The sequence below is a fragment of the Pelmatolapia mariae genome, linkage group LG9 (genome assembly GCF_036321145.2).
Source record: "Pelmatolapia mariae isolate MD_Pm_ZW linkage group LG9, Pm_UMD_F_2, whole genome shotgun sequence".
In the NCBI taxonomy this organism is placed as follows: domain Eukaryota; kingdom Metazoa; phylum Chordata; class Actinopteri; order Cichliformes; family Cichlidae; genus Pelmatolapia; species Pelmatolapia mariae.
This window is the reverse complement of record NC_086235.1, coordinates 21,154,489-21,172,058: the sequence shown is the minus strand read 5'-3', so window position 1 is coordinate 21,172,058 and position 17,570 is coordinate 21,154,489. Positions and strand designations below refer to the sequence as shown.

The 17,570-nt window shown below is 39.5% G+C and overlaps 2 protein-coding genes and 3 non-coding genes across 5 annotated transcripts; all 5 read left to right on the top strand.

Annotated features, from left to right (window-relative positions):
• Nucleotides 1–1,377: 1,377 nt before the first annotated feature.
• On the top strand, nucleotides 1,378–5,625 carry rpl7 (ribosomal protein L7). Its single transcript, XM_063483735.1, has 7 exons — nucleotides 1,378–1,452; nucleotides 1,962–2,061; nucleotides 2,161–2,327; nucleotides 2,742–2,879; nucleotides 4,380–4,489; nucleotides 5,023–5,238; nucleotides 5,571–5,625. Exons 1-6 carry the CDS (start codon nucleotides 1,439–1,441, stop codon nucleotides 5,229–5,231), a joined length of 738 nt encoding a protein of 245 aa, XP_063339805.1. The 5' UTR covers nucleotides 1,378–1,438; the 3' UTR covers nucleotides 5,232–5,238; nucleotides 5,571–5,625.
• LOC134635116 (small nucleolar SNORD12/SNORD106) lies at nucleotides 2,934–3,025 on the top strand. Its single transcript, XR_010094940.1, has one exon. It is a non-coding gene; the product is annotated as a small nucleolar SNORD12/SNORD106 (small nucleolar RNA).
• Nucleotides 4,580–4,672, top strand: LOC134635118 (small nucleolar SNORD12/SNORD106). The gene has a single exon (XR_010094942.1). It is a non-coding gene; the product is annotated as a small nucleolar SNORD12/SNORD106 (small nucleolar RNA).
• LOC134635117 (small nucleolar SNORD12/SNORD106) lies at nucleotides 5,284–5,376 on the top strand. Its single transcript, XR_010094941.1, has one exon. It is a non-coding gene; the product is annotated as a small nucleolar SNORD12/SNORD106 (small nucleolar RNA).
• A 495-nt stretch (nucleotides 5,626–6,120) lies between the features above and the next one.
• Nucleotides 6,121–11,471, top strand: si:ch211-171b20.3 (uncharacterized). Its single transcript, XM_063483976.1, has 7 exons — nucleotides 6,121–6,439; nucleotides 6,530–6,575; nucleotides 9,038–9,132; nucleotides 9,411–9,549; nucleotides 9,978–10,085; nucleotides 10,178–10,233; nucleotides 10,502–11,471. Exons 1-7 carry the CDS (start codon nucleotides 6,241–6,243, stop codon nucleotides 10,639–10,641), a joined length of 783 nt encoding a protein of 260 aa, XP_063340046.1. The 5' UTR covers nucleotides 6,121–6,240; the 3' UTR covers nucleotides 10,642–11,471.
• The last annotated feature ends 6,099 nt before the right edge of the window (nucleotides 11,472–17,570 follow it).

Genomic DNA, 17,570 nt, shown 5'->3' with positions numbered 1-17,570 from the left:
CCGATCAGGCCGCACTGGACCTGCAAGTCCAGGTCAATGTCCAGCCATACGTGGAGCAAACTAAAATATCATGTTTACAAAGTATTCCCACTTTACGTTATTATTATATGTTACACATTATTTTTTCTGTTAAACAGAAACTACACTTAAAGTTACAAGCCAGCTCAAGACATATCCCAGCTTTGCCTGCAATGATTCCCTGAGATCCCCACGGAGGAAAGTGAAGTCGGTCGGTTAGGTAAGCCACGCACCCGGCCAGAAAAGTGATACTTCCACGCGCAAATCGTTACGCGATCGCGTTTCTTCCTAATTAATATAGCCTAATTACCCTTTAATTACAATAATAATAAACAAAACAGGCGCACACGAATCGTCTCCATTGTGAACACGTTCATTGCCGCTTTGCAGCTCCCCCCACACCTCAGGCTATTGTTTACACCTCTTCCAGGTTGTGCAACCTTTGCCAGCAGCCTCTCACTTGTGCTTGTTTTGTGGGCGTGTCTGAGGAACAAACAGCTGATGGAAGAATCCTTTGTAGATTCTAAGGATAAAACAAATACGTGAAAAACACCTCCGGGGAAATGTCCTCTCCAAATGTAACAATGTGCCCAAAAAAGCCAAGAAAATTACAGATAAAAAAGGCACTCTGCTTTTTCAAGAGCGTTAAATGATTGATGGGCTTTAACGCTGGCTCGTTTAATACAAGGCAACATTTTTAATATAAAACTACCTGCACTGGAACAGTCAAATTGAGAAGCTGACCAATGGCAAAGCTCTATTTGGGCGACGTTTCACAATTAAATTAAAACTTGTGTCTTGCATTTTGCCTGTAAAATAAAAATAAATAAATGAGCAAATAAGTGGCCTTCAATAGAGTCTATATCATTTTATGATTTTTTTTTTTTCATAACCTCCTGGGACAGAACAGTGTCTTTTATACAGCCTGAAGCAAAGTGCTGGGCGGGAGGTTCAACGCTACAGGCGCTCTCTGATCGTGTTTTGCAAAATGAAGCGTTTGCGCCCTCTGCTGGTCAGATGGCTGCATAACGCCACCTGTAGCACGAAGTCGGGCAAAGTAGCGTTAATATTAATTAAAAAAAACGAAAAGAAAAAAAAAGAAACAATATAATGTATTAAAAATAAGGCCAGGTAGGTCTACACCAGAATACGCATTATAGCGTCGTCTTACCTTTAAAGCGTTTGTTATTACAATAATATTCCTTGCAGTACCCATAGAAAATAGTTGTTGATATATTAACCTATAAATTTAAGGGAGCATTTATCCAAGAGCATTATTTCAGCGGGTTTTGCTTAACTGTAGTTTTGAATATATCGCTAGAATTTATCCATCAGGCAGTCGGAAGGACGCTCCGCAGAGGTCCTGACGCTTTTATCTCGCACATGCGCAAATGAAAAAGTCTCTTTCTCGGTGATCGCAATGGCGGACGCAGAGTGAGTGTTTCCCTCTGTGTTAAAATCTAATCACATCCAGCATTAAACTAGCATCTGCTGTTAATTTTACAACGCGAATAAGCTATTTAGTTCATGTACGATAGAATAATAGCAGTATTGTTATAGATGGTGATTATTACTGTTGTTAGGGTTACTTTATAATAACTGAGTCCATATAGCCGAGTTCAACATGGCTGTCTCTTTAGCATCTGTGGATTTTACAAGTGTTCAGTTCTTATCGTTAAAAAATTAGAACTAAAATAATAGCCAGCTATTTCAGCAACCTTTGAGTTTATGCTGCTGTAAAACCTCTATAGTCTTGAAAGCTATTGTATGAAGTAGTATTTACCTGTGTGGAAGCCGGCAAGTGACAGACTGGCAAGCTAGCAGCCCCCGTGATTCAGTCATTGCTCGTTTCATTTGAGCGATGTACATGTGTTCAGATATCTTGTCCACCATCTCGCTTCGGATTTTTTCCTTACAGCATCTTTTTTTTAACGTTTAAACAGAAAAAAGGTTCCGGCGGTCCCTGAGAGCCTTTTGAAAAGGCGAAAGGCCTACGCGGCCATGAAGGCCATGCGTGTCAAGAAGCTGCTGGCTGAGAAAAAGGTAAAGTGAGGCTTTGTGCAGACAGCAGTATTTCCGTATGGATGGAGATATCGGATAGAGTTTTGAACTGCTTCGACGTGTTTTCCCTTTTGCATTCAGGCCCGCAAGGTGACCAGGAAACTGATCTACAAGAGGGCTGAGAAGTACCACAAGGAGTACAGGCAGATGTACAGGCGTGAGATACGAATGGGCCGTATGGCTCGCAAAGTGGGAAACTTCTATGTGCCAGCTGAGCCCAAACTGGCCTTTGTCATCAGGATCAGAGGGTGAGTGATGCGCACTGCTTGGGATTCCTCTGTATCTGGCTTAAAAGAACTGCACAATCACTTGCAAGGTGTTGTGCAGGCAGTGCCACATGAGAGGATGTCCAACAGCTGAGCCTCATACATTACTACTTTGTGTTTAGTTGCTTAGTTGCTCGTTAATTCAGTTGCTATTTAGAAGTCATTTTTATTGAATGATTAAGCCAGTCTGTGTGGATAAATACAGTTGAGTGGTTAATGATGCATGCTCTTTCCCCGACTTATCGACTCTGCTGATACACATTTGTAATAAAAAGCCAATAATGTTCTGAAACCACTCTAAGTAGCTTACTTAGGAAGTTGTACCTTGATGGTAAGTCCAAACGGTAATCACAACGTTTTTTTTTTTTTTTGTTTGTTTGTTTGTTTTTTTTCCAGCATCAACGGCGTGAGCCCCAAGGTCTGCAAAGTTCTGCAGCTGCTCCGTCTGCGCCAGATCTTCAACGGTGTCTTTGTCAAGCTGAACAAGGCTTCAATCAACATGCTCAGAATTGCAGAGCCTTACATAGCTTGGGGGTAAGGACTGTGTCACTCTGAAACCTGCTGTTCAAAAATAGGTGATACACTTGGAATGTGGTTAATGATGCTGAACTTTTTTCCCCATCATATCGACCGTGGTGATTACTGACTGAAACTAAGCCAGTTTTGTCTGAAACCACATTCCATAGTGGTACGTGCCAGTGTGTTGACAAATGTGAGTGTGTTGGCTTCATACTGTAATGATGCAGCCAGAAACTTTTGTAACCTGGCATTTACTATAGTGCTCATTCACCGACACTTGAAATCAACACATTAAAGTACTGTTAAACAGTTTATAGAAAAATAAGCCAGTGTCAAACTAAACACAGTAAACGCTTGGCTATATTTCACAAAGCTTTAATGTCTTGATGTTAAAGACCCAATGGAAATGTTTGTGCTCTGTGTGTTTGACATTGCTGTGTGCTGCTGTAATGGAAGAATTTACCTGATCTTCACTACAACAGCCCTGTGGAAGTGTGTGTTACTTGGCACAGGAGTACACTGTAGGTTAGACTTGTAGTGTTTGCTTTTTGGTCACCTTAAGACTTCCATTTTTGATATTTATATAGTTGGGGTTACTTCCTATCCGGTCATTTATGTCAGTCTTGTTTGGATGTGTCTAGGTGACACTTTAGATGCAGATAACTTGATCTGTATTGGTAGATATTGTTCCCAATGTTGTACTAGGTTACTGATATTTCTTTATACTATGATGGAGTTCAAGAAACACCATCATCTGCCACTGTGTAATGCTTTGTATTTAACTGACTTAACATTTTTTGCATGTTGTTGACTGTATTAATTTGGCACATCTGCATTTGGGAGGAATTGTGTAGATTTAATATTTAAAACTAAACTTTTTCCTTCATAAGATCTTAGCAAAGCAGGATTGATTATAACACAGAACTACCCTATAGATGCATTACACAGTGGCACAATATCTTGAAAGAAGCGTCAAAGCTGCAGAAATTTGAATTGCTACCATTCAATCATACCAATGAGATTAAAACAGGATCCTCAGATTGGTCAGTTGAGTCTTGAGCCTAAATTTGAACTGTCAGGTTTAGTATCCAGGTAATCTGTAACGTTAATCCAATGAGTTTTACTAAATCTGTGGGGAGAATTGCCATTCAGATTGTAGATCACGCTTCTTCTCCAAAACAATGATGTATATAATCTTTTTTGCCAAATTGCCCACCACTGCTTAGACATGAAAGTGCCAGGTTTGGAGAGATGAAATCTGAGCTCTTAATGTTTTGGGGTTCATATTTTGATATTCTGTAAATGCCTCTTAAATTAAACTCATTAGAAGAACTCAAATTACTTAGATTTACAAAACAAGTGTTTTTCAGGTATGCTTGAAATTTAAAGTATCTTTTGAGCTAAATAAAACAAAAATTAGTATTTATAATCCTTTCTTTATAAATTAACACACGTTAACATCATTGATTTGTGCTCCTTTCATAAACTGTGACCTTTGCTTTTTTTCCCCCCTAGATACCCCAACCTGAAGTCGGTGCGCGAGCTCGTCTACAAACGTGGGTACGGCAAGATCAGGAAACAGCGCATTGCCCTCACAGACAACGCTTTGGTGGAGAAGTCCCTCGGTATGCAAACGTTACAGTGCTGTTGAAAATGAACCGGGTTAAAAAAAGAACAAGTTTGTAGTATACCTTTTAGGTAAATGGTTGGCAGTTGATGTGGTTAATGATGTACACTTTTTTCCCCGTCTTATCGACTTTGGTGAAAAAAAGGTTGAAAACTTTGCCAGTTAAGTCTGAAGCCACATGCCAACCTAACAGGAATTTACCAAAGAGAGATTTTTAGTTGATAATTCTTGGCTTGTACTGTATTTGGAACATGAAATGGAAAGATGAGGCCTGCTTGTCAAGCTTGAAGAGTTTTACTTTGTGCCTGAAAAGATTGAAAACATCAGCGCTTCAAATGGCAGCAAGCACATCTGGAAATGAGTCTTGTTGTCTAAATTAAAAGAAGAAAAGCCAGAGTTGCTCCAAGCAGTTTCATTCTTGGATTACCTCTATTGGTTTAATCAGCCCTTCACTTTTAAAATTTTGAAATGAAACGCTTAAATGCTAAAGCTGGCACGCAGTTCAATTTATTAAACGCTTTTCATCTGTAGGCAAATATGGCATCATCTGTGTTGAGGACCTCATCCATGAGATTTACACAGTTGGAAAGAACTTCAAGCCTGCCAACAACTTCATGTGGCCCTTCAAGCTGTCGTCCCCACGCGGCGGCATGAACAAGAAGACCACACACTTCGTGGAGGGAGGAGATGCCGGCAACAGGGAGGATCAGATCAACAGACTGATCAGGAGGATGAACTAAAGTCGTGGTGAGTTTCAGTGATATTTTGCAGGTTTTGAAAGTAAACTGATTCGATGTGGTTAATGATGCATATTCTTTTTTCCCCATCTTATCGACTATGGTGAAAACCACTTGTTAATAAGCCAACATTGTCTGAAACCACATCTTTAGTTATTGAGCTTTAAATCACCTACTGGGAGATCTTTCTTTAAAAATCTATTTAAAGCAAAACATGGATACATGTTGAATGCTATGCTATTTATTTTTATTAAAGATGTGTTGCTGAGACTTTATATAACATCCAAATTCTTACCTCATTGTCTTATTTTCTTCCCTCATTGTCTTATTTTCTTCCCCCAGGTTTTCAAAAGGACTCAAAATGTACAATAAAAATTTGGAGGAAAAAACCTTCCTGGTCCTGTCATTAATGTGTAAATGTGTCATGAACCACGCAGGTTGTTTGGTATTTACGTGTGGTTGTGTACATTACTACTTAATATATTATTAATATAATAGCCAGCGTTAATATAATATCCACCCAGGGAGTTAACTACATAAATCGGGTAGTTGTCAAGGACAATTTGTAGAAGTTAAAAGTGTAACTAAAAACTATATTTGAAGGCAATTTACTGCATTTATCAAATAATTGTGGGCTAGCTGTAGCCTGTATGGATAAGGGATAATGGATTTAAAAAAAAAAAAAAAAATATATATATATATATATATATATATATATATATAATTTTTTTTTTTAATTTAGGTATTATAGGACATAGTATTTGGGTACATTTTTATTACCTAACCTGGTTAGGAAACAGAAAGCTAAATATAAAAAAAACCAATGCAGGCGAATTTTGAAGCCTGTTTCCATGGTGACGTGATGACTCGCTAGCGTTGTACCAGAGTGAGCTGCAGCCTAGCACTGCTGCTCAGGGATAACCGGTTTTAACCCATGTACCGTTAGCTGTGTCGTAGCTGTGTATAGCACTAAGGTAATGTCTGAAGTAGATGTTCGTGCGGCTGCTCCATCATGATAACTTGCCAGTTAGACCCGTCGATAATCACCGTAAAGGGGCTAATATCCCGGGAAAGCTCGAACTGCGGGCAGCGCGGCCCTGATGCGGTTGGATATCCGACATACAGGAACTTGAGGATGGGAGCAGGTGGAGGGCAAGCGGCTTTAAGGCAAAGTCAACCAAGGAAATTTCCTGTTATACAACCTTTGAGCAGTGAGTAAGCGTGCTCCATAAATGTGCCAGATTCATTCAAACAAGCTAGCTTAACGGTCCGTAAAATGCTGAGCGCTGTCTGTGTTGTAGAGTCCAGGGACGGGAAACCTCAGCTGACTGGCTTCATAATTGGAGGGTAAGCTATGTGAATATTTTGGAAGCTATAAAAACGCTACGCCACAGATATAATAAAAGAGATGTTCTCACAGTGTTTTACACTCGTTGTTTTTAACCACTATGCTAGTACAGACTGAAAGAGAGTGGGTAGCGTTACTGTTTCTGTGCCAGGCTTATATGGAAGACCCGAACTACTGTAATCCAACGTAATTAACACACTAGATTAATGTCTGCCTGTTTTTATTTCCACATACTGTTCCGCTCCTGTGTTTCTTTTTTACCTATTATGCAAGTAAGGGAGGCTGGCACCTACTTATTGGCTACTCCACATCATCAGGCTTGCTCAAAAATACATAAAGATACGATTGCAAACATAAAATAAGACAAATTAATACGGAAGTTCCGTAAAAACAAATGTAAGAAATTGCATGGAGATGCAAATAAATACAAAGGAAACCGAAAACACCAATGCATTTCAATTTATCTCATACTGTATGAATAAAACACATTTTTGAATATTTGTGCAATTAATTGCATATCAATATATTTATTCAGTCATTTATTTAATTTTGATTAGGGCATTTTTAGTGCTACATAGATAACCATAAATAATTCCTTCCTGGGTTCCATATCCAGCCCACAACATGAACCACTTATTTCCTTTATAGAGCCCTGTTTTAGGGTGAGTATGAGTATATTAAGGTATTTTACATGATAAAAGATCCAAGAATTATACATAAACGGACTGGTACTTATATAACTGAACACTCTTTGACTCAAGCCTCATTACATAATCACACTCACATTCATACAAGCACTAAGGACCTTGTCTAACATTCACACACAGTCACCCTGATGGATGCATTGGGGGGTAACTCGGAGTTCAGTATTTTGCCTAAGGGTAAGGATCCTTGCAGGACTTGCAGACTGGAAGAGCAGAGAAGTGAACCACCGACCTTCTGATTGGTAGATGACCCACTCCCTGAGACAAGGTCGCCCTGAATATAATGCTCAATAACACCAAGAAAATGTCATATTTTTAAATGAAAAGCCATACTTTTTTGCATACTGAATAGGAAATACTGTCAAGACATTGCAAAATAATGATTTGCTAATGAAACTTTATTGTAAAAGAATTGCCCATGTGCACAAATCACAGAGATGCAGATTTCAGCTGTCAGTTTTTTAATCTGGAAACTTTTCACCCCGTGCTTCCTGAATTGCTTACTATAAGCCGGACTGGTTTGATCTGTATTTCATACGTAGCATATGGCCAGAGTGTTCCTACATCATCTCTCCAGGACTGAGATGCAGTGACTGTGCCGGCTACTCTATTAAACACAGAATACCAGCTGGCTGCTTCCTCTCTAGATAGTTCCCTGCAGTGAAACTGTGCTTTGGTTCATTGTACTGCTGAAAAATGAAATTAGCTCTGATTAAGTTGTGTCCAAAGCATATGGCATTACGCATATGCAAAATGTAGTAATAGTATTTTGCACGTCCTTGTTCAAGATCCCTTTGGTTCTGTAGAAATCCTCTACTGTACCTGCTTGAAGGGCAGTGTATGGACTCCTCCAGCATATTTTCCTTTCTATTACATTTACAATTGTTCTAACTTTCAAATCTAAATACCTTGATCTGCCCACAGTACATTTTCCAGTCCTCCCTTTGTCCAATGTGCTCTTTCCCCCTTTCTAATCTGTTTATTTTATTGGCTAGTCTCAGATTTAGCTTTTTCTTTGCACTTCTGCCCAGAAGACCATATTCACGAGTCACCTCTTGACCATTATCCAATTCAGGACCCATGAGGCATCCCTGCTTCTGACACTAGAGACTCATACACTGGCTTTCTTTCTTAGTCATTTGAAGGGGTCTCTCACATATTTTTTTATTGAGGTTGGTGTTAGCTGGTGCTGTTGAGCGAGTTAGTGGTATGAGAGTACCACAAACTATTGTATGAAATATTGTTTTGTTTGACTATTTTCCATACGGGAAATCACAAAAATACTAAGTTTCAGAGGGAAGCTTGTTTTTTAAAATTCATATTGAGACTACAGTTGAACCCACAAAGCAGACGCTCAGCTTTAGCACAGTGCTAACATAATTATTGAAAAAGGGGGATTTCTAATCACCATTCAGCATTTTAACATGATAAAACTCCATTAGGGAACACAGCATGCCACTCGACAGTGATGATTGCTGAAGGTGGGCCTCCGCTACGCCTCCGCTGACTTTCCATTACAAATCAGTAATGGAAAATTATCAGTGAATCGTAAGTAATTCATGATGATCTGATTAATCATAAAGATTGTTACTGAAACCATTTTTATTTGATTTAATGTAAAAATAAAAAAGTATTTCTTTATAAAACTTTGACATTTGTTAGTGCCATGACATGTTTTTGTTTTTTTCTAGGTGGTATTCAACTATCTAAAATATAGAATCCACGTGTGCTGATATATTTTTCTCCAATTTTTCTAGGACGCCTACTTTAACCAAAGATGACAAGCTGGAGTTGCAAAACACCAACCCAGAGAGGGATCTCAGCGGGAGGCGCTTTCTGTTAGATAGAAAATGTAAGAACTGCAGAACAGAAGACAGCCTTATGTTAATAAAACTGAGAGGAAACTAAGGAGTTTCTTCTTACTTCCCCACTCAAAATGGGCTGAATTTAAATTTGTGGCATGGGGTTTGTGTGAACTGACTGCCAACAGGTGGAGCTGTTGTCTTACATAGTTTCTATAGGTCCCTTTCCACTGACTCCAAAGTGGGACATTAGATACTTGCGGGAAACTTAGAGATATAACCTAACAGTGGAATTAATGCAGAGCAATTTTCTTATTCCCTTTTTAAGGTGTGATGTTAGAGAGGACCAAAACTGTGATTCCTCCACTGCCAAGAGACTACCATGTGCACAGACCTGGTAACCTCCCATCCTTCAGCCTCTCCAAGGAGCTTTCCCACAGCCACACAGGGCGACCCTTCACCCTGGGGTAACCTTTGGATTAACATCTTTTGGGCAGCTTATTGTAGCTGGAATTTCTTTAAAAAAAAGCATATTTCATGAGACAGCTGCACAGATATTAGTTATTATACTGAGTCACAGTCTCATGCAGGGTATGACATATAACGTGAAGAAAGAGAAACAGCAGCCAGATAAAAGTATTGTTTTGACACGCATGCATTATCTGTCAGAGAAAAAGAAAAGCTCGAGTAGCTTTTAATGTTTAATTTTCTGGCAGTTCAAGGGCGATTATAGCTAGAACTGAAAATCATTATGCTGCACAAAAATATTATCTCAATAACAAATTATTCTCAATCTTTTATTTATGGGAAAAGTGGGGTTTGATGGTCTGAAGCTTTGTAAAATGTCAGCTCTGCGTTCATTATACTCCTTAATGTTTTTACTTGCGTCTTCCAGGTACCCTGAAAGTTATAAACTGAACACAAATCCAGCCGTCCTCATTCCCTCAGCTTTAGTCCTCAGTGGCAGAAACACCTTTTCGGTTGAGAACTGCAAGCTTGGCAGGTATTTTGGCTTTCTAAACAAAATGTGACCAAGCCAGTGTTTTCAGTTATTTCTCAATGCAGCCAGCTCTGTTGTCCTTGTGTTGTCTGCAGGCCCAAGGTGAAATATCCATCCTCCAACGTAATGACTGTTAAAGACAATCAGAAAAGTGAGTTCACTTCCTGCTTTGACTTCATTCTCAGCCTTAACACATCAGGTCCACATGTACTGCCTTTACAGCACACTTAGTTTTGAAGTGAAAAAACAAACAACAAACAGTTTTTTGTGTTTTTATGTAACATGTGACATATTATTCAAGAGTTTATCTCTAATTAAGATTATTATTACTTAATGACAGGGAAATGTGTGCAGGATATTTAGAGATTAAATATACCCTGTGCTTCTCTCCATCTCTTTCCATTTCTCTCGCCACACAGGCCAGTCCTATCTGGACCCAATGGTTGGAGCCTCTCGCTCTTTCATCCACAGGATATCTGAGCTGTCCTCTCTGGAGGGCGAGACGGTGAGGCAGGAAAAGCTCAAGAAAATGAGAAAACCTCGAAAGCCTCCATCCTGACAATCACCTCCTTCCCAGTCACACTGGTCGAGGTTAAAAACATTCGAGTCTGTGCCAACGACGGAACAGAATAAACCACTTAGGGCGCCATGTTCATTTCAGTGGCTCGTTCTGACTGCTTGTTTGTCCTCGGTGATATTAGTTTGCTGCTTGGTATGGCTGGTGGTTACATTCTGGGATTCATGATTACATGTAGTACGGACTTGCTGCAACAATAAATGCCGGTGATGAATATTAGGTAAACATTTTCCAGTCTGACGCACAGCTGTCAGTAGTTTTCCACCCAGCACCTGCATGCAGGATATTTAATTTAGCTCTCTAATGGCTCTTGTATAATACGGCCATATTTCTTTCTGTATCATCTGTATCATATTTCATACGGTGTCCAGCTTTGGCCTCATCGTTACCACAGTGTTTCAGACATACAGCATATCTAAGCTTTGTTAAGTAAGTGAAATATTGACATATATAGTAAATAGTTTAGCAAAGCCATTATTGTGCCTTGTTAACTGTCTTCCTGAAATTAAATAAATTTATTTTTGTTATTTTGAGGACCTTCCTTCATGTGTATAGCTTTTTTTTCACCACACAGGTTAATATGTGGACCGTCACGCCACTTTTTGGTGCAAACACTACATATAGACCACTACAGTTAGCAAATTATGCATTCCATATTTACGAAACAGACACAAAACTGTGCCCCCAGATCCGAGAATGTGGTCCTGTCCCACACAACACAGTGTTTTGCTGCTGAATACTCTTGTTCATTGTATTTGACAGCAGCCATGCAACTGTCTATTTTTGTGTAGAGAGAAATCGGGACGTGTGGGGAAATATGAGTCTTTTTGAATAGATATAAAAAGAACTGGTCCTTATGCCATTTTCTACAGCCAGCTATATTGGATATTTGTGCAGTATTTGGCTACATATTTGAACCATTAATTCATTACTTGAACTAGTTAAGTTTTGTCCCTTTGGTGGAAGTAAAAGTTGTGAAAATATCACATCTGACGTCATTTTAAAGTTTCTTTACAACCCTTTAAAATTTAATAAGATTACATTTACTTGGGTCTGTGTGTAAATAAAGACGGAACAAGAAAAGAAAGAATTAATGGCTGAAATCGTTTTTCCACTAATTGCTGATGTGTGTTATCACGCTGCTACAGCTCTCCTCCGCGTCACCCTGTCCCAATCAGAAAGACGCAGGGGAAACAGCTGAGATGAAGTTCTGTCGCTGAGATTTAGTGCTAAAAGTGACAGATGAAGGCTTCTACGTAGTCTGATATACATTTAAGAGAGTTTTTGTTTCAGTTATTGTTTTTTTCTCTTTTTGGCACTTCTGCTGGATTAAACAAAGCAGCAAGGGAGAGGAGAAGAAGCCATCATCAAGGATATCAGTCAGTATGCGCGCTCTGAAACTCAACTGTCAACTGTGTTTAATTTCAGGGAGTGTGTGCCTAAGCTCCCTATTAAATAGCACTGAGATGTTGTCAAACGTCAGGCTCTGTTTGCGTCCCTCCCTCCGCCGGGATTGTGAGGTGTGCATTTCAGGGGCACACAGTGACCTAGAAACACAGAGCCATCCCCTTATTCATACCAAGGGAAGGGGGTGCATGAATGCCCAAATGGAGGCCGGGGCTCCCTCTTCTTGCAGGGTTTTTAGCGTCCCTTTCAAGTGTAGTGAAACAAAATGACCTGGAACAAACAGTCAACAATGAGGTCTTTAATAGTAGCTGTTCTGGGGCCTGCCCACAAGTGGTTTATCGTTTCACTGTAGTTCCACAGGAACCTTGAACAAACGAGACAGTGCTGAATCAAAAGTTCAACTGTCACTTAAGTCAAGGATCCGATAATGACGAAAATGCCAATTCATTTTATCACACAAAAGGCACGAAAGCATCAGAAACATGTTTTATGAACTGAAAAAAAAAAAGCCAGGTTGTGTTACTGTTTCACCTGACTTGACATTGTGCCAGGTGACTCTATCAGCAAGGATCAGAGAATGTAGCCTGTGTGCCAACACCTCAGATCAAAAATCTCCCAAATATGCTGTGCTGCTATATAAATTTTGATGAGACAAGGTTTCCTCGAAACAGTTCAGGAGACTCAGATGTAAGTTTTTATTATTATTCACTGTGGCTGACTTGATAACACATGTTCTTGCTGATCATTTTATCTTCTCACTTCTGGTGCTGTCCTTAAACTATGTGCATTTTTATACTAGAGAAAAACTTGCATTTTTAATTTTTGCTTACAACTCAGCTTTTTGACCTTCACGATGCTGCAGTCACGACTCGGTATAACATAGACAGAAGCCAGAAAAAGACTTCGAGGCCACCAAGATAGACAGGCACCAAAGATAGGCTCCAAGGCCACTCTTCATGCTGAACAGAGTCCTTTAGTTTGAGCAATTTAGGCTTTTCTGACAGAGAGGAAGAAACCCTGTGCTAATATCGCTATTAGGTATGAGATGAAAAGAGCCAGCTCGAGTCTGTGGACAAGCACAGTGCTTTTCTGTATTGAAAGTGTTGATCATATGCAGTTTGCTGTGCACAACAAGTATCACTTCGTTTGTATACTCTGGACCCCGTGTGTCTGGATTAGCATAAAAAGGAAACATGTCTGGTAGTCTGTAGTTTGTCAGTGGTCTAAAAATTATGTTTAAGGATCCTAAAAGACAGTTATACAGTGATAAAAAAGAGGTCAAATCTTTTTTTGTCTTTTTCAGAGTATCATATAAAAAACCAAAACAACAACAACAACAAACTGGAGTAATTTTATCATTTCAAAATGTTTGCACACAGGTCAGGTGACATTTGTTTATTTTCATGTCATCAATCTATCCTACCAGAGTGATCTGTTATTCACAGGCATCAGTGAAATTTGACATGTTTGGTAACGATATATATATTTACACACTTTGCCCTTGACAGAGAAACGCACGCATGCATGCGCACTAGCCCGAGGCCCTAACCTCTGGACTGCTGTGTGACATTTAACGAAGTGATTTATGAAATCTACCCTGATAGCTCCACCCTGCCACCTAGCCATTATCATTACTCGAAGCGTCATCTCTCTCAGGGGCAGGGCTCGGTTTCACTCCCCACCCACACATCTTGACTCATCTGCCCGCTGCTACTAATGTCCGCATTGATTTACATACATATGGATCCATATGCCAGGTGAGGTGACTCATGAGGGGACAATTATCAGTGACGATGTCAGGATCAGGCAGGGGAAAAACTTTCATCAATATCACATTCTCTGATGTCATTACACTGGCAGCTCTCCAAGGCCAGCCAGCTTGTAGAGCCATTGCTAGAGTGTCATCAGTCCTCTCTGGGGCCTACCGCTGGATCCGTAAACTATCCAGCAGTAATGACCTGTAATGAATGGAGAATCATTAGAAGGATGTACAAAACGTCTTGCCATAATAGACACTGTTGTAAGTGCGACATGAAGAGCAAGGCTCACTGAGTGTTTGCACTGTGAATACGCCCTTTTAAAAACTTTTAAAAGTGTGATTTGGTGACTCGCCCTAAGTCAAACACCAAACTTCTCAACTCATTACATAATAACTCATGCCACTGTGTGGCATAGATGCATAAATAATCCACAAGAAATAGGATAAAATGCCCGTGCATGGATGAACTCAAGTTACAATGAAGGAAACTACTGAAACTCAGTTACATAAGAACAGATAATAAGAACAGACGGTGCAAAACACTCCCGCACTTGGAAAACCACCCAAATGTACAAATGTAGACGTGAAAGAATGTGCTATAAATTGAGAAGATAATAGACAAAGGCTTCCATTCATGTGGGAGGAACTGACTGTACTCATCAGGAAGAAAGAAACTCGAACTAATTACTTCGACCAGCTCTAATCAAATATTCTCTAAGAACAAACATTTGGGTCTTTTTTCGCTTTGATGTTACTTTTTTGTTTTTTCGATAGAAAGGCTTAAAAATACAGTTTCTGTGCAACACAGAGAAAGCATTTTCTTAGTCATGGATGACATCATCTTTACAACACATGCCATCGTGTAAAGGTAAATTCTAGTATTTGTCAACCAGAGCTTTTGATGTCAACAAACTTTTTGAAACTATGGCAACCCAGGTCAAGTCTTCCCTTGAGGAGAGCCAGTTTACATTCCCCATATAGATGAGACAAGGCTAGGGCTGACCCTTCTACCTTCCCACTGCAAGAAGGGGAGGACAGCAGACTTTCATTTATTACTAAATCGATCCTTCTTTGTATCTCCTTCTATCTCTGCTCTTGCCCCAAATGAAGGGGATGGATGACGCAGCAACTTGCGACACTATTTGAAGATCATAAATATGCTCAATTACTGTTCCCCGTCTTGAGAAACATTAACTGATGTACACTAAGATGACTGGGTGTGTTGCTGTAAGGCTGATTGTCTCCGACAAATGAGCAGTAAGGGCAGGAGGTCCATGGCTGGGAGCCTGTCACATGGAAAACACACATGCTTTGATGTGCGCTTCCTTCATGCTGAGGCTGATGCTGCTGAACGTCTTGCATCAGTGGACAGATCAAATCAGCACTATAGTTGGACTTTATGAGAAAGCAAACGGTTAAAAAGTAAGAGGCTTCACAGCTGGGATTATTTATTGTGTTATTTATGTTGTGATATTTGTAGATTTAAATTTAACGTACTTTAACTTTAACGTACACCGATTCAGACAGTTGCTTCTTAGCGATGCCTCTGCTGATGATTATGGTGGAGATGAAGGCTATTACTGTCGCTTGACCTACCTGCTCCATAGCATGAAGAATAATCAAAGGACCCAGCCAGACCCCCTTGTGAAAGATTATTTTTCAAGACAGCGAAGTATCCAGTTATTACTAATGTCTACCTCTTCAATAGCAGGAGGCGTGAGGAGGCCTCATTTCCTGCTGATGCTCCCTGCAGAGGCCCCATTTGTTGGCCGTAATAATATGGAAGAGGCTGAGCTTCTTCAGCAACAGTAACAGTCAGGCCCCCTGGAGCATATAAGTAAAAAATGGTTTTTGTCTGCCCTCTCCAATTTGTCATCATCAATCAGCAGCAGCATTAGAAATCCTTGCCATATATTGTGTAGCCCTCCATCATGCCATTAAAGAGGGCACGACTGGGCTTGTCCTGCATTATAAAGTTGATAGTCTTTCATTTCACATTGAGGAGTTTCAGTTTTTACTGAAGAATTATGAATTGTGCATTATATTAACACTACACTGTGGTTTGTAAATAATGCAAACTGGAGCTCCTGTGCAACGTACAGCGCTGTGAAAAAGTATTTGCCTCCTAAAACTAATAACTGTTTGTGCCACCTTTGGCAGCATGAACTGCAATCAAGCATTTGCGATAACTAGCAGTGAGTCTTTTGCATCACTGTGGAGGAATTTTTGACCCATTTGTCTTTGCAGAATCGTTTTAATTTATCTACATTTGGGGGTTGTTTGAGGTCATACCAAAGCACTTCAACTTGAATTATGGCTGGACTTTGACTAGGCCACTGCAAACCCTCTTTTTGTTTTGTTGGGCCATTCAGAGATGGACCTGCAGGTGTGTTTTGGATCATTGTCCTGCTGCTTAAGCTGAGGGCTCTTGAGCTTTAGGGCATGAACTGATTTCTCCTTCATGATCATCTGGTAAAGAGCAGAATTCATGGTTCCATCTATTATAACAAGTCTTCCAGACTTTGAAAAAGCAGAGCAGCCCGAGACCATCATATATTCTTTTTATAAAATGCTCGAAATGTCTCGTCATACCACAGAATATTTTCTCAGAAGTCTTGGGGATCATCAAGATGTTTTTTGGCAAATGTGAGTCAGGATAAAAATGAGTCTTTTTATCCTTTTTGATCAGCCGTGGTTTCCTACTGGGAACTCTCCCATGGAGGAGATTTTATCTCTTTATTATTGTTGAATCATGAACTCTGACCTTGACTGAGGCAAGTGAGTGAAGTTCTTTTCATGTTGTTCTGGGTTCTTTTGGGAGCTCCTGGATGAGTCATCGACGTGTTCTTGGAGTGATTTTGGTAGGCTGGCCACTCATGTGAAGGTTCACCACTGTTCCACATTTTCTCACTGTGGTTTGCTGGAGCCCCAAATCCTTAGAAAAGTCTTTGTAAATCAAAATATGTGGTTAATGACAATTAATTTATGATTTAGAAGAGGTGCAACTACTTTGTCATACATGCCCAAGTAGGTTTAGATAGGTTGTTTTCCTTATTAATAAATAAAATAATCAGTTAAAAACTGCATTTTGTATTTACTCAGGTTATTTTTTTTTTACTTATATTATAATTAGTGTGATGAACAGAAACATTTGAGTGTTACAAATATGGAAAAAATAAGAAATCAGGAAGGGGCAGATAATGTTTTCTTAGCATTGTATTTAAATGCTTTTTCATGTTGTATGCAGTTTATAACAGTATATAACAGGTTATCAGTGATTAGTAAAAGGAACAGTCAGATATTTTGGGAAATATGATTCTTTGTTTCCTTGATAAGACTGATACCACTTTCTTGTTTGCCTTCATAATATGACCTACAACCAGTAGATGGTTATCTTAGATAAGCATAAAACTGGAAACAAAGTCAAGAAGGAATTAGCTTCCAGCATTTAGGAATTGAGTAGTGCATTAAAAGTCCTTTGTTTTTGTTTAAAACAAATAGCACACATGTTCAGAATTGCAGGAAACAACTGCACGCATAAAACAATTACCTTATTTATGGCTGAGCTCAGGGGAAGCTGATATGTAGATTTTTTTTGACAGCCTCTGACCCAGTGAAGCTAATCTTTAGTCTACATAAACCTCACAAGCAAAACAAACACACAGACAAAATCATACCCGAACGGTTTGGATTTCTGCTGGATTACAGGAACTTGAAAGGGAAAGAGAAAAAGGGAGAGAGGTGA